General features: G+C 40.2%; 1 protein-coding gene across 1 annotated transcript in view; it reads left to right on the top strand.

Annotated features, from left to right (window-relative positions):
- The window catches only part of RYR2 (ryanodine receptor 2), an 814,256-nt gene that overhangs the window by 476,472 nt on the left and 311,492 nt on the right, over positions 1 to 26,292 (top strand). Inside the window, exons 24-25 of the mRNA XM_018042460.1 lie at positions 2,688 to 2,791; positions 16,474 to 16,557. Coding sequence (XP_017897949.1) covers positions 2,688 to 2,791; positions 16,474 to 16,557 — 188 coding nt within the window. The remainder of the gene's footprint in view (positions 1 to 2,687; positions 2,792 to 16,473; positions 16,558 to 26,292) is intronic.

Here is a 26,292-nt window from a genome sequence, read left to right as displayed (position 1 = left end):
GATATACGTATATCCCCTCCCTTTTGAACCTCCCTCCCCATCCCACACCTCTAGGTTGATATTGGGCCCTGTTTGAGTTTCCTGAGCCACACAGCAAATTCCCGTTGGCTATCTATTTTACATATGGTAATGTAAGTTTCCATGTTACTCTTTCCACACATCTCACCCTCTTCTCCCCTCCCCCTGTCCATAATTCTGTTCTTTATGTCTGTTTCTCCATTGCTTCCCTGTAAAATTCTTCAGAACATTTTTCTAGATTCCATATATGTATGTTAGAATACAATATTTATCTTTCTCTTTCTCACTTACCTCACTCTGTATAATAGGACCTAGGTTCATCCACCTCATCAGAACTGACTCAAGTATGTTCCTTCTTATGGCTGAGTAATATTCCGTTGTGTATATGTACTACAGCTTCTCTATCTATTCATCTGTCAGTGGACATCTAGGCTGCTTCCATGTTCCAGCTATTGTAAATAGTGCTGCAGTGAACACTGGGATGAATGTGTCTCTTTCAATTTTGGTTTCCTCAGAGTATATGCCTAGGAGTGGGATTGCTGGGTCATATGTCCTTTTATTCCTAGTTTTTAAAAGGAATCTCCATACTGTCCTCCATAGTGGCTGTATCAATTTATATTCCCACCAACAGTGCAAGAGCGTTCCCTTTTTTCTACACCCTCTCCAGCACTTATTGTTTGTAGACTTTTTGATGATGGCCATTCTGACCGGTATGAGGTAATATCTCATTGTAGTTTTGATTTGTATTTCCTCTAATAATGAGCGATGTTGAGCTTCTTTTCATGTGTTTGTTAGCCATCTGTATATCTTCCTTGGAGAAGTGTCTGTTCAGGTCTTTTTCCCGCTTTTTGATTGGGAGCTCTATTTTATTGAAAAACATCAGGCAGATCCATTCAAGCCTTCATCTGTCCCCTTTGCATACTATTTGCCTAACCTTATATTTGGTCCTCAAATTGAGCAGACCTTGTTTTAGTGAGTTTGCCTTTTTAAAGAGCTCCTGGTTTAGCTGAGTAATAGACACACAAACAATTACAAACTAAGAACTATGATGGATATGCTAACTGTAAGCGAGGGATATTTCCAGCTCTCCTGGTGAAATCAGGGCAGGCTTCCAGAGGCTGGTAAATACTTGATCTGAGCTCTGCTGTTCCTGTGGAAGAGCAGTGAACCTGGAGGCAGGAAGAAGGTCAGGGAGAGGACTCGGGTGAGAGGTGGTGAGGTTCCCAGTTGTGTACTGGCAGGAGGGATGGAGAGATATGACCGCAGATGCTTTGAAGAAGTTCAAGTGTGGGAAGTGTTTAAGAGAAGAAAGGAAATCTGGATAGATTTCTTGTTTTAGCTTGGACACCCAAGAGGATGCTGGGGACAGTTACTCTGTGGTGTAGAGAGTAAGTGGAAATTATATAGATACAGAGTAAATTGTCATTGAACTTGGCCACATTCATTTTTACCTTTATATTTAGCATTTATTGTTTGGTTTTGTAACTCACAGCTTCATTTCCTCACTTACACCCTTAAGTAAATAAGCTATGTGCTCTTCTGTAAGTCCTGTTCATTTGCAATGATCAAAAAAGAAAAGAATAACTATCTTGTTTTTAACTTGTCAGCTCCTGAGTACTTAAAAAAATTCTTGCTCGTGTTTTCCTACTTTTTTATGTGACATTTATAAAACCTGGTAATTATTCCCAGGGAGTAATTTGTTCCCTGAGAGCATATGGCTGTGATTGAGGTGTCAGCGCGGCAGTAATGCTTGTGTAATTTAGGCCTCTAAGAAGACAAAAATCTAATTACTAATGCAAGGATATAGAACATCTTTCTCATTAATTCAGTCCTAAAATCTTGAATTTAGTTTATTCTGATTGCTAGCACTTTCAAGGATTAATATGAAAAGTATCTGTGGAATATTACCTGGCTTTGGTAAGGCACTGGGGTGACTTGTGAGAGCAGAAGTAACTTACATGGGATGAAATGAACAGCTGGAAAGAACCACCACCAAGAGTTTGTATCAATCAGTCATGACATTAATTGATGTCTCTAATCTGTGTCTAAACATGTAACAATAACAACTGAGTTATTACCATACCTTCTTACCTAGAGTTTGTTTCAGTTTACAAAGTGTTTGTTGCATGCCTGCCATGTGCCAAGCATATTCTTGGTGCTGAGAATACATTAAAAAAGAACAAAAGAGGCCAGTCCCTATTCCTTTGGTCTTACATTCTTGCAGTTGCAGGAAGACAGACAACCCCATAAATAAGACCCTGGTCTGTTAGCCAGTGGTAACTGTTATGGAAAAAAAGAATAGGTGAGTCGCAGATTGGCAGATTAGGAAGGTGGGCAGGACAAGCCACACTGAGAAAGTAAGGTTGAAGCAAAGGCTGTGAGTTGCTGTGAGAGTGGGCATGGGGGTTTCAGGGCAGAGCAGATGTGAAAGCTGGGACTGACTGGGAATGGTGGCAAGGAGAAGATGTAAGGCAGCCCAGACAATGCCAGGTTTACCACTGACCCTGAGCATTAGCCATGCCTGAGGGATGACAGAGGCAGCCTTGCTGAGATGAAGGTCTCGGTTTCCCTTCTTGCTTCCCACTTCACTTTCCTCCATGCAGTTGGATAACCATCCCTAGTATATGATCTTAGAAACTGTTATATGCTGATTTCCTGTTCTGTTTCAGGTTAGAGACGACAATAAGAGACAGCACCCGTGTCTGGTGGAGTTCTCCAAGCTGCCTGAACAGGAACGCAATTACAATTTACAGATGTCACTCGAGACCCTGAAGTGAGTTTCTTAAATTTCTCATTTTCCTCTCTGGATTCCCTGAAGGAAACAAGGTGTTGATATTACCGTTTAATTTATTTTAGCTCCAGTTAGATTTTTTTCATAATGCATTGGTGGATCGAATCAGTATTTGTTTGGACTAGGCATTGAGCATGTTACTTTATGACTTCGTGTTCTATGTGTTTCCTAAAGGGTACTCTATGAATGTTTATGGGTATTTGGGAATATAAGGATTTTGCCATTGTATTCAGTACTTCTGAGATTGTCAGTCATAAATTATTACTGGTGGGTGACAAGATAAGTGAAGATATGAAAACGACTATTTCAGAATTTTTATACTAGTTAAGGTATTGCATTGAGCTTTGCATAAGGACACACATTATTAGTGTTAGTAGTAATACCATGTGCTACTTTATGCTAATTATTATATTTATTTATTTAGAGCTTTTTCTTTTCACTTACAGATATTGGGTTAATCTTCCTAATAGCACCCTGGGCTGTGTGTTATTATTTCAGATTTACCAGTGATGTCACAGCTGGGGATTCTCATGGAGTTGTCAAATGCCTTGACAGTTAGTTAGTAGCTGTACTAGAACAGGGATCCAGTTTCTCTAGCTTCTCATCTAGAACTGTTTTTCACTATAAGACTTGCTGATACATGATCAGAAAACGGGATCCTTTCACTAACTGAGTAATGGTTAAACAGTTGTCAAATAGTAAGTACTTACAAAGTACTTACTAAGTGTATAGTTTTGTGCTTTTCCATCCTTGCTGAACTTGAAGAACTGGATTTGTTCCAGTAGATCACTTATCCTAATACCTGCTTATGTTAGGAATGAAACAATACTTTTTTTCCTATTTTTGTTTTGTTTCAGTTTTGTTAAGTATAAAGAGCTATTTCTAGTGAAATTATTTTGCCAAAGATCTAGAACATAAATATTGTTTCAAGTTCTACGACTTCAGCCCAGGTATATACCTGCAAAATGATGCAGTGATTTTCATTATGAAAATAAATAAGTAAATAGGGCCTTGAGTTCAGGCTCTGCTGCTGCTGCTGCTGCTAAGTCGCTTCAGTCGTGTCCGACTCTGTGCGACCCCCACAGACGGCAGCCCACCAGGCTCCCCTGTCCCTGGAATTCTCCAGGCAAGAACATTGGAGTGGGTTGCCATTTCCTTCTCCAGTGCATGAAAGTGAAAAGTGAAAGGGAAGTCGCTCAGTCATGTCCGACTCTTCGCAGCCTCATGGACTGCAGCCCACCAAGCTCCTCCATCCATGGAATTTTCCAGGCAAGAGTACTGGAGTGGGGTGCCATTTCCTTCTCTGGAGTTTAGGCTCTACTAGTAACTTAGAAGGGAAAGGAATATATGAATACAAATCGAGTAAATGGAGAAAGCACTGCAGGTAACTAATGACAAAGCTTTTCTGGAATAAGGACCGCAGAACACCTCACTGTGACCCTTGTGCCTCCTTTTCGCATCTCCTGTCTTCCTCTGTGATCTTGATGTGAAGCTTGCACATTTAGCTTGGTAATTCATGACAGCCCGTTATTTATCCATCTCTTGAAACAAAATGCTTTTATTGAAAGTTCATGGCCTAAGATAATTTCATTAAATTTGTGGTACCTTCCCTGTAATTTTAACAATTGACAGCTAAGCCAGCTAGGCAAATCCTCGGTAACTTGTAAGGTAGAGGTCTGCATATTCACATTTCGCATGTTGGACCTTTGACTGCTACACGTAATCTAGAGTCATTCCTTTCAGTTCCTGGCGGCTGGTTTGATTAATCATGAGATTGCACATACCATGTTGCTGTTGCCAATGATGAACGCTAATCAACTTTTTCAAGAACTCGCTCTTAATATTTACATGGTGTTATGATGAACTCATTTGACTTGTTTCTTTAAAATTTAAAATAGAGCTCCTATTTTCCAAAATTCAAACTATGCCCAATTTCAGTAATTTAAAGAAAGTTTAGTACTTTCTGTGTTTCTTTTATTCACTTGGTTAGTTACAGGCACTAGATAGACTGGGTAAGAACAAGGAATCTAGATGATTGGATGGTTAGGATTTAAGGACTTGCTTCTCCAGAGGGAATCTTAGTATCTCTGAACCTTAGACTTTCTATTAATAGCATCAGTTTAAAATGAGGATCGTAGTATATCTACTTCGTGAAACTGTAGTAAAGATTTAATGACATACAACTGATAAAGCCTCTAGCACTATCATGTCTAACAGAAGAAGCACTCTATACAGTTTAGGTGTTTTTTCTTTTTTATATATACTATGGGGGAGATTAGCAACTTTACTTATTAAATCCTGAGGAGTGCCAATTAACAAATAAGCAAACGATTATTTCAGAATATTCCTTATTTTGGATTTTTGGTGATTTCATGTGAATATGATTTTTTCCGGTTGCACTTTATGTGATTTTATGTTGTAAATTGTTGACAAAGACAGCTAACTTCCAGATTTGAATGGTCATCTGTATGTTGTACAGCACTGCAGAAATTCTGACATCCTCTTTCAAAGCAGCATTGTACCACCCTAGCCTAAGCCGCCTTTTTTTTAAATTGAGGTATATTTGATGTACAATGTTGTATTAGTTTCAGGAGTACGGCACAGTGATTCAGTTATCTACACACACACACACACACACACACACACACACAGTCTTTTTCAGATTTTTCCCTTTATAGGTTACTATAAAATATTAAGTACAGTTCCCTGTGCCATAAGTAGGTCCTTATTGGTTATCTGTTTTGTGTGTATTAGTGTGATACATGAATCCCAACCTCCTAATTTATCCCTCCCCTGCTTTCCCCTTTGCTAACCGTAAGTTTCTTTTCCATGTCTGTGGGGCTGTTTCTCTGTGTCATATTTTAGATTCCACATATAAGTGATACCGTTAGGTAGTTGTCTTTCTGACTTATGTCATTTAGTGTGATAATCTCTAGGTCCATCTGTGATGCTGCAAATAGCTTATTTCACCCTTCTTTTATTGCTGAGTAATTGTTCCATTGTGTAAGAGTGTGTATGTGTGTGTGTGTGTTTATCACATCTTCTCCATCCATTCATCTGTTGATGGACATTTAGGTTGCTTCCATGTCTTTAGCCTAAGCTACCGCTATGCCCCACCTGAAACTATAAAACTATCGTGACAGATACAGTTAAAATATTAACCTAGCTCTTCTCTTACCCATTCTGCCCTCTGTAGCCTGCTGAACTTTCTCCAAATATTTAGTTTATACCATTTTCCCTATTTGAATTCTTTTTTTTTTAGGTGCACATTGCTTTATTTAAAATGGATAACCAACAAAAACCTATTGTATAGCACATAACTGTTCAATGTAATTTTTTATTTGTTTTGATAGCTTTTTTTTAAATTGTACTTTATGAATTCCTTCTTATTGCTCCTGAGATAAAGACAATACCCTAATTTGCTTAGTGGTCCTTCAAGGTCCTTCCCTTCCAGCCAGCATCGTCTTAAAGGAGGCTGCTTTTATTTTCCCTTGCTTGATATCACACTAGCCTTTGTTTTGCCTCTATGCACGTTCCTTTCCCCTTTGTGTCCACTTTCTGTAATACTCTCCTCCAGGCCCTATTCTTATCCTTTAGATCTCACATCACTTCAGGCAGCATTTGCTGAGCTGCTTGACTCAATAAAGCCCCCTTTGATGGGCACTCAGCCCTTTTGTATCTCTCAGCAGAGAATCTTTCTTTGTATAATCACAGGATGGCTGCTGTACTCCACCAGACCTATTATGTAAGTTTCTTTGTTTCTTAATTTTTTCTATTCATTCATTTACTTATTCGGCTGAGTCGGGTCTTAGTAGTTGCAGCATGCGCAGTCTTTGTTGCAGCATGCAGATCTTTCATTGTGGTGTGAGGGCTCTGCAGTTACAGCATAAGGGCTTACTTGCTCTGAGGCATGTGGAACCTGAGTTCCCTGATCAGGACTCAAACCCCTGTCCCCTTGCATTGCAAGGCAGATTTTTAACCACTGGATCGTCAGGGAAGTCCCAGACCTAAGTTTCTTGAGGGCAGGCATCTCCCTTGCGTTTAGTCACCATCATTTGGACTTTACACAGAGCTCAGTAATATTTGTCAAATGAATGAGGCAACAAATAGGCAATAAAGCTCAGTCTCTAGGCAGGCTTTTACACAGCAAATGCTTATCATAGAAACAGGGTGCCTTCTGTTCTCTCTGTGGCTTTGTGCCAGTCTGTCTTCTCTTGTCGGTGGCCTTATACTTATAGTAATAAAACGCCACATGAACCTATTATTGCCACTTAATCTTATAGTCAAGATGTACTGAATGCATATGTAAGTTACTGTGGGAGACAGAGGAATCAGATGGTGAGCTGACCCCTAGCACGTCCTTTTCCACTTCCCCTACTCTGTTCCTGTCTGTTAACCTCTGCACAGGCTTCACGGCTCACACTGCTCTCTCCCAATCTTCTGCAGACCTTAAAACCATTTAAAATGGGTAAATTGAACAGTATTAAGTCAAATAAAATTGTCTTAATAAAGATTACATAAAGACCATTACTTCGGGGCTCCTCTGGTGGCCCAGTGGCTGAAACTCCATGATCCAATGCAGGGGGCAAGAGTTCGACCCCTGGTCAGGGAACTAGATCCCACATGCCACAACTAAGACACAGCACAATGAAATAAATAATTGAAAAAAAAAAAAAAAAAAGACCATCACTTCATGGGAAATAGATGGGGAAACAGTGAAAACAGTGTCAGACTTTATTTTGGGGGGCTCCAAAATCACTGCAGATGGTGACTGCAGCCATGAAATTAAAAGACGCTTACTCCTTGGAAGGAAAGTTATGACCAACCTAGATAGCGTATTCAAAAGCAGAGACACTACTTTGCCAACAAATGTCCGTCTAGTCAAGGCTATGGTTTTTGCAGTGGTCATGTATGGTTGTGAGAGTTGGACTGTGAAGACAGCTGAGCACTAAAGAATTGTGGTGTTGGAGAAGACTCTTGAGAGTCCCTTGGGCTGCAAGGAGATCCAACCAGTCCATTTTAAAGGAGATCAGTCCTGGGTGTTCTTTGGAAGGACTGATGCTAAAGCTGAAACTCCAGTACTTTGGCCACCTCATGTGAAGAGTTGATTCATTGGAAAAGACTGTGATGCTGGGAGGGATTGGGGGCAGGAGGAGAAGGGGATGACAGAGGATGAGATGGCTGGATGGAATCACTGACTCAATGGATGTGAGTTTGAGTGAACTCTGGGAGATGGTGATGAACAGGGAGGCCTGGCGTGCTGCAATTCATGGGGTCGCAAAGAGTCAGACATGACTGAGTAACTGAACTGAAGGACCATCTATACGTCTTCCTTGGAGAAATGTCTATTTAGGTCTTCCACCCATTTTTTGATTCGGTTGTTTGTTTCTTTGATATTGAACTTCATGAGCTGTTCATGCATTTTAAAGATTGATCCCTTTTTAGTTGCTTCATTTGCAAATATTTGATCCCATTCTGAGGGTTGTCTTTTCAATTCATTTATGATTTTCTTTGCTGTGCAAAAGCTTTTAAGTTTAATGCTCTGTGGTGACCCAGATGGATCGGATGAATGGGGGTTATGTGGGCGGGAGATCCAAGAGGGAGGGGAGATATGTATACATATAGCTGATTCCGTTTGTTGTACAGCAGAAATTAACACAAGATTGTAAAGCAACTATATCCCAATTTTTTAAAAAGATCATATAAAGACAAAAGAGTTCTTACTCAAAGAACTTGGTGTGCTTAATAGTATTAAATAGATTTCTTAAAAGATTCATTGTTCTCATTCAAAGTCTCCTTGAATTAGACATAAAGTGCTTAGATATAGTATCAAAAATATATGTAAAAGGAAACAAAATCAATACTTTAGATCTCATTGAAAGTAGAATCTTTTGTACTACAAAAGAAACCATGTAGAAAACAAAGACATAGGGCACAGAGTGGGAGAAAATAGTTATAAATCATGTAAGTTTACGTTTGTTGAATTTGTGGTAAATCATACATATGCCAATAAAGAACTTGTACACAGAATATATAGGTAACTCTTACAACTACATAATAAGAATACATACAGCCCAGTTAAAAATGGGCAAAACATTTGAGAATATATTTTAATAAAGATATGTAAATGCCTAATACACACATGAAAAGATGCTCAACATCATTAGTCATTATGAAAATGCAAATTAAATCATAATGAGATACAACCACACATATTAGAATGCTGCTAAGTCACTTCAGTTGTGTCCGACTCGGTGTGACCCCGTAGACGGCAGCCCACCAGGCTCCCCCAGCCCTGGGATTCTCCAGGCAAGAACACTGGAGTGGGTTGCCATTTCCTTCTCCAGTGCATGAAAGTGAAAAGTGAAAGTGAAGTCGCTCAGTCGTGTCTGACCCTTTGCGACCCCATGGACTGCAGCCTACCAGGCTCCTCTGTCCATGGGATTTTCCTGGCAAGAGTACTGGAGTGGGGTGCCATCTCCTTCTCTGACACATATTAGAATGGCCATATTCAAAGTGACAGATACACTCAGTATTGTTGTAAATGTAGAAAAACACTGAAATCTACATGTATTACAGGTGGGTATGTAAAATGGCCCTGCCACTCGGTGGTTTCTTAAAGGTTAAACATAAATTTATGATACAGCCTAGTGGGAGAAATATCAATAAGCTCAGAAATGCAGATGATACCACCCTTATGGCAGAAAGTGAAGAGGAACTAAAGAGCCTCTTGATGAGGGTCAAAGAGGAGAGTGAAAAAGCTGGCTTAAAACTGAACATTCAGAAATCTAAGATTGTAGCATCTGGTCCCATCACTTCATGGCAAATAGATGGGGAATCAGTGACAGACTAGGGGACAAGATGACAGGATGGCATCACTGACTCAATGGACATGAGTTTGAGCAAGCCTTGGGAGATGGTGAAGGACAGGAAAGTCTGGTGTGCTGCAGTCTGTGGGGTCGCAAAGACTCGGACATGACTGAGTGACTGAACAACTACAAAGCAATTCCCCTCCTACATACCGACACAAGAGAAATAAAACCCTATGTTGACACAAAGACTTGTACATGAATGTTCATCAAAGTGTGTGCATAGAATCATCATACCTAACAGCCCCAAACTGGAAACTGCAAATTTCAATAAACTGAGGAATGGATAAACGAACTGTGATACAGTCATACAATGTAATACTATTGAGTAATAAAAGGAAATATGCTGCTAATATACACTACAACATGGATAAACCTGAAAGACGTTATGCTAAGTCAAAAGAGCCCGGCATGAAAGATTTAATATTATTCTATCTATATGAAATATTCAGAAGAGGAAATTCTGTAGAGACAGAAAACAGATTAATGATTGCTTGGAGTGGGAATGATGAATGACTGCAAACAGACTTGGAGAATCTGATGGAGTCATGGAACTATTCTAAAACTGGATTCTAGTGATGGTCATTCAATGATAGTCATTACCCTTACTTAATGTATTAGGTAGGGCTCTCTATGTTCTAATCAGATTTCTTGGTAGGCATGCACTTGGAAGTTTAGTAACCTGGATTTGAGATAAATCTCAATATTATTGTCATCCTTGAGTTCCCTAAGAGCTGGTTTGGTATCCTGCTTGACCCTTTCATAGCCCTATATATTTGTCACCACAAGCAAGACACTGCCTTATAATTAACTTTTGTCTTAGTCCTCACTGGCCTATTAGTTCATCCCAGAACTTAGCATGAGACCTGGTACACAGTGGAATTCAAAAATACTTACCGAATAGATAAATGAATGGAAGATGATGGCAGGGAGCTTTCTGTTCCTTGGGCAGTGTTAGAACAAGCATAACCTGTGTTCTGAGTCACCTTTCTATTTTTCTTGCTAATCTATCTCATTTTAATTTGTACATTGTTTTTTTAATAATTTCATTTATTTATTTTTGGCTGTGCAGGGTCTTCGTTGTTGCATGGGCTTTCTCTAATTGTGCTGTGTGGTCTTCTCATTGAGGTGGCTTCTCTTGTTGTGGAGCACAAACTCTAGGCACACAAGCTTCAGTAGTCACGGTTCCTGGGCTCTAGTGCACAGGATTAGTAGTTGTGGTCCACAGGCTTAGTTGCCCTGCAGCATGTGGGATCTCCCTGGATCAGGGATCAAACCCGTGCCTCCTGCGTTAGCAGGCAGATTCTTTACCACTGAGCCACCAGGGAAGCCGCTTATTTGGCACATGTTTTAACTAAGTGTACAGCTTCAGTTAGTTCCTGCTCTTGCAGTTTTTAACAGTCAATCTCACTTTTGCCATATATAATCTAAAATTTAACTTAATAACAGGATATTTAAGTGTGTGTATCTATATCTATCTCCAGATTGTCACTTTTTTAAATGTTAAGGAGGGTAAGTATAAATGGATTTTAGATACTTGACCTTTCCTTTTGGAACTGACCAGATGTTAGAAATTGTCATCCAAAGAATTTCTGCCATTGCATCTTATTCTATTGAAGTAGGTAGAACCACTCATTATCAGGAATACTAAAGATTGTGGTTCTGCCTAAGTCTGGGGACTTTTAAGGGTGAACTCTAAATGTGAATGATGATGGTCTTTCTTGGGAAAATCAACAAAAGGTCATTCATTAAAGGGAGTAAAAAAATAATACAGAGTGTCTAAACAATGGAAAAATTGTTATTGGCAAATTGGCATCCCAGTGTATTATGCAAAAAGGAGATTTTTCTAGACTGGAAAGTCCAGAAAAGGATTTAAAAGTATAAGGGGACTTAAGTATATCAGAAAAGTAGCATTTCAAATCAGTGGCAAACATGAATTGTTCATCTGTACCATTTTTCTGGATTCCATATATATGCATTAATATATGAAATTTTTTTTTCTCTTTCTGACTTATGTCACTCTGTATGACAGTCTCTTGGTCCACCACGTCTCTGCAAATGGCACAATCTCATTCTTTTTTTATGGCTGAGTAATTTCCCTGTGTATATATCGCATCTTCTTTATCCATTCCTCTGTTGATGGACTTTTAGATTGCTTTTATGTCCTGGCTATTGTAAATAGCACTGCAGTGAACTTTGGGGTGCATGTATCTTTTGGAATTAAGGTTTTCTCTTGGTATATGCCCAGGAGTGGGTTTGCTGGGTCATATGGAAGTTCTATTTTACTTTTTTAAGGAAACTTCCATACTGTTCTCCATAGTGGCCAAAATGAGAAGGAAATCCAATAAAGAGGGGTTATGCATATACATATAGCTGATTCATTTTGCTGTATGGCAGGAGCTAACACGTAAAGCAACTATACTCCAATAAATTTTTTAAATGGATTATTCAGTAGATATATTATAGATAACTAAGTATCCATCTGGAAAATAAAGTTACAGGCTTAATCTTAATACATATGACCTCCATGACCCTTGTTGTTTAAAAAGCATGGATATTTCCTTGACACAATTTAACAAATGGGAAATCTCTTTCTGGTGGTGGTTCAGTAGCTCAGTCGTGTTGGACCCTTTGTGACCCCATGAACTGTATGTAGCCTGCCAGATTTCTCTGTCCATGAGATTTCCCAGGCAAGAATACTGGAGTGGGTTGCCATTTCCTTCTCCAGGAGATATTTTTGACCCAGGAATCAAACCCAGGTCTCCTGCATTGCAGGCAGATTCTTGCATTGCAGGTGGTTTCTTTACTAACTGAGCTACCAGGGAAGCCCAATCTCCAAGTATTATATAATATTTGTAACTTGTATCTTGTGTATTTGAAGAGATTATAAACTGCAACAATAAAGCCCAAATCTAACAGAAAAGTGAACAAGGAATATTTTCATAGAAGAAAGGAAGTACAGATATCGGTGAAGCAGAGGAAAAAGGTGCTCAAATGCAATTGTATTAAGAAAATGCAAATTAAAACTATAAATGAAATCTCATTAGCATATTAATAGACAACTCTGCTGGAACAGGCATGGGAAATAGACAGTGTCATCCTTTGCTAATGGGAATATAAATGATCACCAGCTTTAAAGACATTTGGCAATATTTGTCAAACTCGGAAATGTATATCCCCTGTGACCCAGTAATTGTGTGTCTAGGAATTTATCCTACAGATGAAGGTTACATTTCAGTTTAGTTCAGTTGCTCAGTCGTGTCCGACTCTTTGTGACCCCATGGACTGCAGCACGCCAGGTTTCCCTGTCCATCACCAACTCCCGGAGTCCACCCACACCCATGTCCATCGAGTCGGTGATGCCATCCAACCATCTCATCTTCTGTCGTCCCCTTCTCCTGCCCTCAATCTGTCCCAGCATCAGGGTCTTTTCAAATGAGTCAGTTCTTCGCATCAAGTTGCTAAAGTATTGGAGTTTCAGCTTCAGCATCAGTCCTTCCAATGAATATTCAGGACTGATTTCTTTTAAGATGGACTGGTTGGATCTCCTTGCAGTCCAAGGGACTCTTAAGAGTTTTCTCCAACACCGCAGTTCAAAAGCATCAATTCTTTGGCGTTCATTTTTCTTTATTGAATCGGTGATGCCATCTGGCCATCTCGCCCTCAGTTGTCCCCTAATCTGTCACTGTTTCCACTGTTTCCCCATCTATTTGCCATGAAGTGATGGGACCAGATGCTATGATCTTAGTTTTTTGAATGTTGAGTTTTAAGCCAGCTTTTTCACTCTCATCTTTCACCCTCATCAAGAGGTTCTTTAGTTCCTCTTCACTTTCTGCCATAAGGGTGGTGTCATCTGCATATCTGAGATTATTGATATTTCTCCCGGCAGTCTTGATTCCAGCTTGTGCTTCCTCCAGCCCAGCATTTCTCATGATGTACTCTGCATATAAATTGAATAAGCAGGGTGACAATATACAGCCTTGATGTACTCCTTTCCTGATTTGGAACCAGGCTGTTGGTCCATATCCAGTTCTAATTTGCTTCCTGACCTCCATACAGATTTCTCAAGAGGCAGGTCAGGTGGTCTGGTATTTCCATCTCTTGAAGAATTTTCCACAGTTTATTGTGATCCACACAGTCAAAGGCTTTGGCATAGTCAGTGATGCAGAAGTACATGTTTTTCTGGAACTCTCTTGCTTTTACGATGATCAAATGGTTGTTGGCAATTTGATCTCTGATTCCTCTGCCTTTTCTAAATCCATCTTGAACATCTGGAAGTTCACAGTTCATTTACTGTTGAAGCCTGGCTTGGAGTATTTTGACCATTACTTTACTAGTGTGTGAGATGAGTGCAGTTGTCCATTAGCTTGAGCATTCTTTGGCATTGCCTTTCTTTGGGATTGGAATGAAAACTGACCTTTTCCAGTCCTGTGGCCACTGCTGAGTCTTCCAAATTTGTTGGCTTATTGAGTGCAGCACTTTTACAGCATCATCTTTTAGGATTTGAAATCGCTCAACTGGGATTCCATCACCTCCACTAGCTTTGTTTGTAGTGATGTGTCCTAAGGCCCACTTGACTTCACATTCCAGGATGGCTGGCTCTAGGTGAGTGATCACACCATTGTGATTATCTGGGTCATGAAGATCTTTTCTGTACAGTTCTTCTGTGTATTCTTGCCACCTCTTAATATCTTCTGCTTCTGTTAGGTCCCTACCATTTCTGTCCTTTAGTGTGCCCATCTTTGCATGAAATGTTCCCTTCATATCTCTACTTTTCTTGAAGAGATCTCTAGTCTTCCCCATTCTGTTGTTTCCCTTTATTTCTTTGCATTGATCATTGAGGAAGACTTTCTTCGTTGCTCTTCCTCCTTGCTCTTCTTTGGAGATCTGCATTTCAAATGGGTATGTCTTTCCTCTTTTCCTTTGCCTTTTGCTTCTCTCTTCTCACAGCTATTTGTAAGGCCTCCTCAGACAACTGAAAGGTTGTTGTTTAATCACGACGCTGGGATTCTTGGCCCCCGGAGGAGAAGAATTCAATCCGGGGCCAGAGACGAGGCTTGATCGCTCAGAGCTTTTGTGTAATAAAGTTTTATTAAAGTATAAAGGATATAGAGAAAGCTTCTGACATAGGCATCAGAAGGGGGTAGAAAGAGTACCCCCTTGCTAGTGTTAACAACGGAGTTATATACTCTCCAGTAAATCAAAAGAATGTCTGGAGGTTGTAAAGACCTCATCAGACCTACTCCCATAATTTACATTTTAAGATAACGGAATTAGCCAGAAGGTTTAATCCAGAGACTGTCCTCAGGCAGAATACATTGTTGTTATATAATCCTAAGTAGAGAAGGAAAAAAAACGTTTGTCCTTTCTTCCTCCTTGAGAATTCCAGACCCCTCTCTCCTTGGGGACCCCTAGACTTCTTATCAACCTGCCTAGGAACTGACTCTCTCACAACCATTTTCCTTTTTGCATTTCTTTTTCTTGGGGATGTTGCTGATCCCTCCCTCCTGTACAGTTGCACGAACCTCCTTCCATAGTTCTTCCAGGTACTCTATCAGATCTAATCCCTTGAATCTATTTCTCACTTCCGCTGTATAGTCGTAAGGGATTTGACTTAGGTCCCACCTGAATGGTCTAGTGGTTTTCCTTACTTTCTTCAATTTAAGTCTGAATTTGCCAATAAGAAGTTTATGATTTGAGCCACAGTCAGCTGTCATTCTTATTTTTGCTGACTGTGTAGAACTTCTCCATCTTTGGCTGCAAAGAATATAATCAACCTGATTTTGGTATTGACCATCTGGTGATGTCCATGTGTAGTCTTCTCTTGTGTTGTTGGCAGAGGTGTTTGCTATGAACAGTGCATTCTCTTGGCAAAACTCTATTATCCTTTGCCCTGCTTCATTCTGTACTCCATTCTTGTAGGTTACACTGCATATGTTCAATGTATGAGGCTATTCATTGCAGCATTGTTTGTAATAACAAAAATTGTGAACAGAAAATTGAGTTAAACACTGTGACATATCCAATAATGGAGCACTTCAGAACTGTTGAAAAATAAACCAGCTGTATATGAAGGATAGTGATCAAAGTCATATTGTGTATCCAAGTTACGTTGTGAAGTCAAGATAGAAAATTGTGGAAAACTGTCTCTTACAGCTAACCATTGAGTAGAAGGAAGGCAACAACACACACACACACACACACAAATCTGCTTTAGAATATGCATAGATTCTAGCAGGACAGCCAATAATTAGTAGCAACCAGTTCCTTTAGGGAAAGGAACAGAAGTTGCAGAGACAGGATTGGAGAAAGACTTCAATATTTTCCTTTTTGTTTTTGAAACATTCAATTTTCAAATGTCCTACACATTACTGTGTAGTAAATAATTTACAACCACTCCAGTACTCTTGCCTGGAAAATCCTATGGATGAAGGAGCCTGGTAGGCTGCAGTCCATGGGGTCACTGAGAGTTGGACACGACTCAGTGACCTCACTTTCGCTTTTCACTTTCATGCACTGGAGAAGGAAATGGCAACCCACTCCTATGTTCTTGCCTGGAGAATCCCAGGGGCAGCGGAGCCTGGTGGGCTGCCGTCTGTGGGGTCACACAGAGTCGGACACGACTGAAGCAACTTAGCAGCAGCAGCAGCAGCAAGCTTTCCTTTTGCTTGAAAGCAAAAGACCTCTCTGCATTTAAGGTGGGCTGTTGTACCTCATTCCCAGCTGCTGTTATATTGGTTTATTGTGGACATAGGGAAGGGAATATTGCAACTTATGTGTGGTTTTGTTTTCCAGGACGTTGTTGGCTTTAGGATGTCATGTGGGTATATCAGATGAACACGCTGAAGAAAAGGTGAAGAAAATGAAGCTGCCAAAGAAGTAAGTTGAATGTCTAAGCAATGTTAGATGGTCCATGCATTACTTTAGTGTTACTGCACCTGCATAACTCTCAATGGAATCCTAGATTCCCTGCTTACACATAAGCTATAAAATTCAGATTCAGAATGGAAACGTGCTGCATTAATGTAGGGGCTTCATCGAGTTTGTGGTGGTGGGGTGAGTTTCCATCACAGTGCCCCAAGGGGAAACAGGCTCACAAAATATTTGGTAGTATGTTATGAGTAGGTTATTTTCCTTGTGTGTGTGTGAGCACATGTGTCCACATCCTTCTTGTGTGTGGTTTCCCACTTTTCATCAGAAAATGTATTGTTTTATTTATTTTCACAAAGAAAGTCGATTTTAGGAGGAGTTATGAAGTCAGTGTTACCACTGCCACTTTAAGATGAGAAAACTGAGCCATGAGATGCTCTGGGAGCTATTTCACCTACTGTACTGCAACCTCTGTGACCTTGTTTTAACCTCTTAAAACTTCAGCTTTTTTTACCCCTTCACAGGTATTAATAAGGGAAGTTTTAGGGACTAAATAAGTTAAGTGCTTAATGAATTATAGCTGTTTCATTTTGTTACTTTTTTGTTAAGTGTTCAAACCACTCTTTGGGGGCCTATATGTTGTAAATAGCATGCCTGGAAGTTTGCCAAGTACTATCATGGAGGTGAAAGCAAAGTACACATGAGTGAATGAGTGCAAGTTGCTCAGTCGTGTCCGACTCTTTGCGACCCCATAGACTATACAGTCCGTGGACTTTTCCAGGCCAGAATACTGAAGTGGGTAGCCTTTCCCTTCTCCAGGGGATATTCCCAACCCAGGAATCAAACCCAGGTCCCCCACAATGCAGGCGGGTTCTTTACCAGCTGAGCCACAAGGGAAAACCAAGGTACACATAGCTATTCCATAATTTTCTTCCATCACCCCAGATAAACATAAAGTACAAATAGCGTGCTTGCTACGCAAATGCAAATTCTAGCAGATCCTTTAGGCCCACAAACATTTTTACTCAGGTCCTCCATTTTAAAAAAGGTATTGAAAACACATTGCACTAAGTTGTATAAAGTGTAGGACTAATTTTTGAGACCAAAACCATATACAGTAAGTCCCGCATATATAAACCTTCAAGTTGCAAATTTTCAAAGATGCGCAGGTGCATCCAGTTCCAGCAAGGAACCAGAACCATCAAATGTCAGGCATTAGTGACACTGCAGCATGCCCTCCCCCTTGTCCCCTGTTGCTGACAATTCAGCTCCACTGCCTCCTGGCCCCTCTCCCTCCTCCAGTCAGTAGCTCTTCTTGCCTGTTCCCTCGATGCCAGCTCCTCTATGCCCACCATTGTACGGCTATGCTTTTCAAGGTACTGTGCATGCTTGATCGCTAAGTCGCTTCAGTCGTGTCCAGCTCATGATGGCTCTATGAACCATGGCCTGCCGGGCTCCTCTGTCTGTGGGGTTCTCCAGGCAACAATACTGGAGTGGGTTACCATGCACTTCTCTGGGGGATCTTCCTGACCCAGGGATCAAACCTGTGTCTCGTGTCTCCTGTCTTGGTAGGCAGGTTCTTTACCACTAGCACCACCTGGGAAGCCCTCAAGGTATGATACTGTGAGATTAAAAACCTTTTCTTTATTTTTGTGTTTGCTTTTCATGTATTATTAGTGTGAAAATATTATTACAGTACAGTACCATATAGTGATTGTGTTAATTAGATACCTGGGCTAAATTTTTTGGGCTACAAACTCACTCCTAATAGAACTCATTTGTATGTAGAGGGCGGATTGTATAAAAGGAAACAAACAGAAACACTGTAATTAAAGTAGTCAATGAATCAAGTGACAGATGTAACAGAGAGCATCTGTAGCAGAGCAGACCAAGTAGAAGAAAGAGTAAATGACCTGGAGGATAAGAATAAAGAGATAATGCAGTTACTAAAGGAGGGGACACTTAAGATTAAAAGAGTGATGAAGGCCTATAAAAACTATCATATTCTATCAGAAACACAAATATGTGAATAATTGGGTTTCAGGATAGGAGAGGGAGAAGGAGACAGGGAATTCATTTAAAGAAACTATATTTGAAAGCATCTCAGGCTTGGGGAAAGACTTGGACATACAAGTCCATAAAGCTAGAATAATGCCCTATTCAGTTCAGTTCAGTCACTCAGTCATGTCTGACTCTTTGCGACCCCATGAATTGCAGCACGCCAGGCCTCCCTGTCCATCACCAACTCCCAGAGTTCACTCAGACTCACATCCATTGAATCAGTGATGCCATCCAGCCATCTCATCCTCTGTTGTCCCCTTCTCCTCCTGCCCCCAATCCCTCCCAGCATCAGAGTCTTTTCCAATGAGTCAACTCTTCGCATGAGGTGGCCAAAGTATTGGAGTTTCAGCTTTAGCATCATTCCTTCCAAAGAAATCCCAAGTCTGATCTCCTTCAGAATGGATTGGTTGGATCTCCTTGCAGTCCAAGGCACTCTCAAGACTCTTCTCCAACACCACAGTTCAAAAGCATCAATTCTTCGGTGCTCAGCCTTCTTCACAGTCCAACTCTCACATCCATACATGACCACAGGAAAAACCATAGCCCTGACTAGATGGACCTTAGTCGGCAAAGTAATGTCTCTGCTTTTGAATATGCTATCTAGGTTGGTCATAAATTTTTTTCCAAGGAGTAAGTGTCTTTTAATTTCAGGGCTGCAATCTTATCTCAGTGTAAAAAGACCTTCTCCAAGATGCATTACAGTGAAACTGTCAAAAATCAATGTGAAAGAAATCATCCTACATAAAACTAGGGGGAAAGAAAGTAACCTACAGAGGGATCCCTTTAAGCTATTAGTTGATTTCTCAACAGAAACTCTATGGGGATGGAATGACATATTCATAGTGTTGAGAAATAAAAATTGCCAGCCAAGAATACTTTATGCAACAAAGTTGCCTTACAGATATCAAGGAGACATAAAGCCTTTCCCAGACAAAAGCTGAGGGAGTTCACCACCACTAGACGATGGCAACCCACTCCAGTACTCTTGCCTGGAAAATCCTACAGACAGAGGAGCCTGGTAGGCTGCAGTCCATGGGGTTGCTAGGAGTCGGACACGACTGAGCAACTTCACTTTCACTTTTCACTTTCATGCATTGGAGAAGGAAATGGCAACCCACTCCAGTGTTCTTGCCTGGAGAATCCCAGGGATGGGGAAGCCTGGTGGGCTGCCATCTATGGGCTCGCGCAGAGTCGGACACGACTGAAGCAACTTAGCAGCAGCAGCAGCAGACCTGCCTTGCAGGAAATGTTGAAAGGAATTCTTCAAACTGAAATGAAAAGATGCTGATCAGCAACAAGACAACATACAAAAATACACACTACACTGGTGTTAGAGAAACAAAGACAGTCTGATGCAGAGAAGTATTACGGTGGTGTATCAATCACTTCCCTGTAGTACAAAAGTTAAGAAAACAGTAAAAGAATTACGTGTGCCTAGTCTCTCAGTCGTGTACGACTCTTGCGACCCCACAGACTGTAGCCCGCCAGGCTTCTCTGTCCATGGGATTCTCCAGGCCAGAATACTGGAGTGGGTTGCCATTTCCTGCTCCAGGGGATCTTCCTGACCCAGGGATTGAACCCAGGTCTCCTGTATTGCAGTCAGACTCTTTACCGACTGAGCTACAAGGGAAGCCTGTAAAAAGAATTATAGATACTGTAAATAAGAATCATTAATGAATGCAGGACATAAAAAGAAATAAATTGTATCATCAGTAATATAAAAGAGAGAAGAAAAAGTTGGATCCTTTATAGGTTTGCAAAGATGAGTTGCTATTAGCCTAAAAAGGACTGTTTTATCTGTATGATATTTTATGTGATTTGCAAGGTTACCACAAAAGAAAAACCTAGAATGGATTCACAAAGACCAAGAAAGAGAAAACAAAGCATACCAACATGGAAAATAATTTATGAATGTTGACATAGACAGAAGGAAAAAGAAACAGTGGAAATATAAAGTAACCAGAGAGCAATTAATAAGATGGCATTAATATGCCTTTGCATGTCAATAATTACTCTAAATGTAAATGGATTAATTTCACCATTCAAAAAGGATAGAGCAGTTGGATGGGTTAAAAAAAAAGACCGAACTATACACTGCCTACAGGAGATCCATTTCAGATTTAAGAACACATGTAGATTCAAACTGTAGTTAGAATGATGTGCTTTATTCCCTTTTTGAAATAGGCAATCTGAGTGTTAGTTTTCTTCCCTGATAATACAGATCATCTCTCTAAAAATCTGTGAGGACTTTTATAGAATATGTGATTCATTGTAGTTCTGTTTTCCTTCTCCTCCCTCTTTTTCCTCACCCTCCTCTCTCAACAAACCAGCAGGCAACGGAATACTAGAGCACATGATTGTCTATTCATAATTTTGTAAATCTTGCCACATTTGTTATAAAATGAAACTCTTGACCCACTGCAGAGTTTGATGAGCAGGGTCCAATTGCTGAAGGAATAAAGTAAAACACAACTGAAAAGGAACACATTCCCAAATATTGTGGTTCACAATGTCTACATCCCTGAGTAATTGAGAATTTTTTTAAATCTAAAAGTTTAAATGAAAATGCAGTTCTTATCTGAGTACCAATGCCTGTTATTCACACTTTTTGTTAGCACTTATCTGCTGTTAAGTCAACCCCAAATGTAGTAGGTCAGAACCTGGTTGCTTTATATATCACTGGGAAGTAAGAGATAGTGCTGAGTTATGAAAAAGTATATTAGAATTATTTGAAAAGTATTTAAGACTAGTGCTAAATTCCCTCCCTCCTGCACCACAGTCTTACCCTGATGCTGTAAGACCACTATAGTGATGTGAAGTTGAGGTGTAACTGGTATCTCTCAGGCATATTGGGGCAGATACAAGGTTAAAAATGATATTCTCAGTGTTCATATATGTGTATAAATTTTAAATGACTTTCAGAAATGAATGCTTAGATGGATCCAGAATATGCAGACCCATATTTATACAGTGCATATAGACACAAGCCCACACACAAAATTCACTGTCTATAAATATTTACCTAAATGAAAAATAGTGTTACAAATGCAGCTGGATTTTCTTTCCATAAGTATGAGGCACTGTGATTGGGAAGAAAGAAATATTTATATGCTCTTTTTATTTGTAGTGAGTAGATTTCACAGACCGCAAATTTTAAAATGTGCCATCATGTAATGTTCTTCATTTGCTCTCATTGGACTTAATTTCCTATTTAAACCCAATGGGCCTTGCAGCCAGATTGCAGCTTGTTAGTGAAAACCTAGTCCTAGTCTGATCAGTGCAAACTCAATTGAAATCACTGTTTTCTCTGTTTATTCTCACCTTAATGTTTTGATTTCAAAGGTCATCTTCTGAAAACAGTCTTTCTCTGCCTCCTTAAAACTGCAGCCTATTTAAAATTGTGCTTTCTCTCCTGTCCCCTTTCCTACTTGATTTTTTTCTGATAGTATTTAAATATCGTCCAACATACTATTATATTATGTTTATTTTGCTTACTGCCTTAGTCCTCATCTAAACATAATTATCTATAAAAATAGATTGTTTATCCATATTATTCAATGTTGTATCATTAGTTCCCAGAACAGGACCTGACACATTCGAGTACATGATAAATATTTGTTGTTATGTTGGAATTCAAAGTTACCCCCTTCTTACTCCCAGGGCTGTGTATCCTTGGGACATTCACCTGATGGGGAGGAAACACTGGGTCCTTGGGCATTCTCTCTTTTTTTAAAATTTTATTTATTTATTTATTTTTATAGTTTTTTTTTTTTTAATTTTAATTTTTTTTTAATTTTTAATTTTTTATTTTTTTAAAATTTTAAAATCTTTAATTCTTACATGCGTTCCCAAACATGAACCCCCCTCCCACCTCCCTCCCCATAACACCTCTCTGGGTCATCCCCATGCACCAGCTCCAAGCATGCTGTATCCTGCATCAGACATAGACTGGCGATTCAATTCTTACATGATAGTATACACGTTAGAATGTCATTCTCCCAAATCATCCCACCCTCTCCCTCTCCCTCTGAGTCCAAAAGTCCATTATACACATCTGTGTCTCTTTCCCTGTCTTGCATACAGGGTCGTCATTGCCATCTTCCTAAATTCCATATATATGTGTTAGTATACTGTATTGGTGTTTTTCTTTCTGGCTTACTTCACTCTGTATAATCGGCTCCAGTTTCATCCATCTCATCAGAACTGATTCAAATGAATTCTTTTTAACGGCTGAGTAATACTTCATTGTGTATATGTACCACAGCTTTCTTATCCATTCATCTGCTGATGGACATCTAGGTTGTTTCCATGTCCTAGCTATTATAAACAGTGCTGCGATGAACATTGGGGTACATGTGTCTCTTTCAATTCTGGTTTCCTCGGTGTGTATGCCCAGCAGTGGGATTGCTGGGTCATAAGGTAGTTCTATTTGCAATTTTTTAAGGAATCTCCACACTGTTCTCCATAGTGGCTGTACTAGTTTGCATTCCCACCAACAGTGTAGGAGGGTTCCCTTTTCTCCACACCCTCTCCAGCATTTATTGCTTGCAGATTTTTGGATCGCAGCCATTCTGACTGGTGTGAAGTGGTACCTCATTGTGGTTTTGATTTGCATTTCTCTAATAATGAGTGATGTTGAGCATCTTTTCATGTGTTTGTTAGCCATCCGTATGTCTTCTTTGGAGAAATGTCTATTTAGTTCTTTGGCCCATTTTTTGATTGGGTCGTTTATTTTTCTGGAATTGAGCTGCAGAAGTTGCTTATATATTTTTGAGATTAGTTGTTTGTCCGTTGCTTCATTTGCTATTATTTTCTCCCATTCAGAAGGCTGTCTTTTCACCTTGCTTATATTTTCCTTTGTTGTGCAGAAGCTTTTAATTTTAATTAGATCCCATTTGTTTATTTTTGCTTTTATTTCCAGAATTCTGGGAGGTGGATCATAGAGGATCCTGCTGTGATTTATGTCTGAGAGTGTTTTGCCTATGTTCTCCTCTAGGAGTTTTATAGTTTCTGGTCTTACATGTAGATCTTTAATCCATTTTGAGTTTATTTTTGTGTGCGGTGTTAGAAAGTGATCTAGTTTCATTCTTTTACAAGTGGTTGACCAGTTTTCCCAGCACCACTTGTTAAAGAGATTGTCTTTACTCCATTGTATATTCTTGCCTCCTTTGTCAAAGATAAGGTGTCCATACGTGTGTGGATTTATCTCTGGGCTTTCTATTTTGTTCCATTGATCTATATGTCTGTCTTTGTGCCAGTACCATACTGTCTTGATGAGTGTGGCTTTGTAGTAGAGCCTGAAGTCAGGCAAGTTGATTCCTCCAGTTCCATTCTTCTTTCTCAAGATTGCTTTGGCTATTCGAGGTGTTTTGTATTTCCATACAAATCTCGAAATTATTTGTTCTAGTTCTGTGAAAAATGTGGCTGGTAGCTTGATAGGGATTGCATTGAATTTGTAAATTGCTTTGGGTAGTATACTCATTTTCACTATATTGATTCTTCCGATCCATGAACATGGTATATTTCTCCATCTATTAGTGTCCAAAATCTTTAATTCTTACATGCGTTCCCAAACATGAACCCCCCTCCCACCTCCCTCCCCATAACATCTCCCTGGGTCATCCCCATGCACCAGCCCCAAGCATGCTGTATCCTGCGTCAGACATAGACTGGTGATTCAATTCTTACATGATAGTATACATGTTAGAATGCCATTCTCCCAAATCATCCCACCCTCTCCCTCTCCCTCTGACTTCAGGCTCTACTACAAAGCCACAGTCATCAAGGCATTCTCTTTTGAGTTTGCTGTCAGGAACTGAATTACATCAAAGAAAACCAGAGCCAGACAGAAGTTAAAGGCATAAAGACAAATTTTATTCCAGAACTATTACAATAGGGAAAGAGAAACCTCAGTAGTCATACACTGGGTTGGCCAAAAAATTCGGGTTTTTCCGTGAGATATTATGGAAAAACTCAAGTGAATTTTTGGCAAACCCAGTACAACAAAGACAAGTGGGGATTTGTAGACAGGAGCAGAGTTAGGGGTCAGTGGATGGAAAATTACTAAGAGGAAACATCAAGGAAAAGGGGGATTCTGGTAAAACAAAATTTGTAGGATTGTTGCTAATGGCAGATCAGAGTGATAGGATGTCAAAGGTGGGGGATGAGGAATGTGATCAGATATCATGAGTGGGGGATTTCCACCAGGCTGATCGAAGCAGGGGTCTTGCTAAGACTGGACTAAGCAAACAAGGTCAAATCCTACGATCAGAAAGAGGATTCAGAGGAGCTTGAGTCAGGTTTGGTTAAAGGAGATTGTTTATTATTTGTCTACATTTACCTCTTCTGACCTCTTACTGATTTTGGATGGCCTTTGCCTGCAGCTGCTTGAAGCAGTATTTTGGTTTCCCAGCCAGAGATTAAAGTCAGGTCTCAGTGGTGAGAGCACTGAATTCTAGCCACCAGACTGGTGACCAGTGTGACAGGGTCCCTGACCCATCGGCTTTGTTGAAATGAATCCCCACAAACAGAAAGTAGTGAAACAAAGTGTTTATTAGGAGAAAAAAGGTACATGTGAATATACTCACGGGACAGATTCAGAGAGAGAGCTGTGCCCTCTGGGTAGTTTGAATCACTTTTATGGAACATTTCTTCTGGGTTTCCTCTAGACAGTCCTCTTGCTTTGCCTGGCTCTCGGTCTGTCTGTAGTATTTCTCAGGATCCTCCCGTGTGTGTGTGTGTGTGTGTGTGTGTGTGTGTGTGTGTGTGTGTGTGTGTGTGTGTGTACTCATCTCTTTGCCAGGATGAATTCTAGTGGGCAGGGTAACATCACTGACTATGGAGTGATAGCCCTTCCTTTTTGATCTCCAAGGAGCCCTTCTGTACATATATAGTCGGGAAGGTCTCTTTGACTTTGAGATTGAGGCAGCTATAGTCTCTTTATCTTTTATCTGGACAGGGCTCAGCACCTCTAAATATCCTCCTGCTCTTGTCCTCATCTTGAAGTATCTGTCCACAGGGGACGAACTCTAGCTACTCAGCTTGGGGTCCGTCTATCTCCTGCCTCATTTTGGGATGCATGTTTTCCCTACTGATCTTTGGACCACACACTGGATCTTTCCTCCTCATCTCTTTTGAGTCCTCCAGGTCCTTGCTGTGCTTTCACTGCCACTCAGGCCTCTTTCGGAGGTTGGAAACCTAGAAACACTGTCTTCGGCAACTTGAGGACTTCAGTCTCTTGGCAGAGGGAGGAGGGAAAGTTGCCTGGCAGCCTAGTCTTGGTTTGGTGCCAAATCTGTTCTCCTGAATCTGTGCTGCACAGGGGTGTGGGTGTGGGAGATTCTGGAAACTGGCCATTCTCCTGGGTCTAATCTGGTAGCTAAGCCAGAAGCTCCCTTGACTGTGGGATCTATCTGGTCTCCATCTGGGTAAGCGGGTGGAGAACGCTGAATTCTTCTAGTTCTCTCCTCCTCTAGGCTCTGAAACCTTCATCCAGCACATCAGGTCCTTTCTCTTTTAATATTCAAAAGTAGAGCTATTCATATCAGAAGGCCTTTCTCTGAATACTGTTGTCTCTGCTATGACTTTTCAAAGCCTAGTCTAAAAACCCAAAAGCCAAGAATGGCTTTTTTGGTCTTTCTTGAAATGATTGTCTCTTGGTTTGTTTCAAAGGGGATATGGAAT

The sequence above is a fragment of the Capra hircus genome, chromosome 28 (genome assembly GCF_001704415.2).
Source record: "Capra hircus breed San Clemente chromosome 28, ASM170441v1, whole genome shotgun sequence".
NCBI classification, from domain to species: Eukaryota; Metazoa; Chordata; class Mammalia; order Artiodactyla; family Bovidae; genus Capra; species Capra hircus.
The sequence above is the reverse complement of the archived record's forward strand: the minus strand, read 5'-3'. Positions and strand labels throughout refer to the sequence as shown.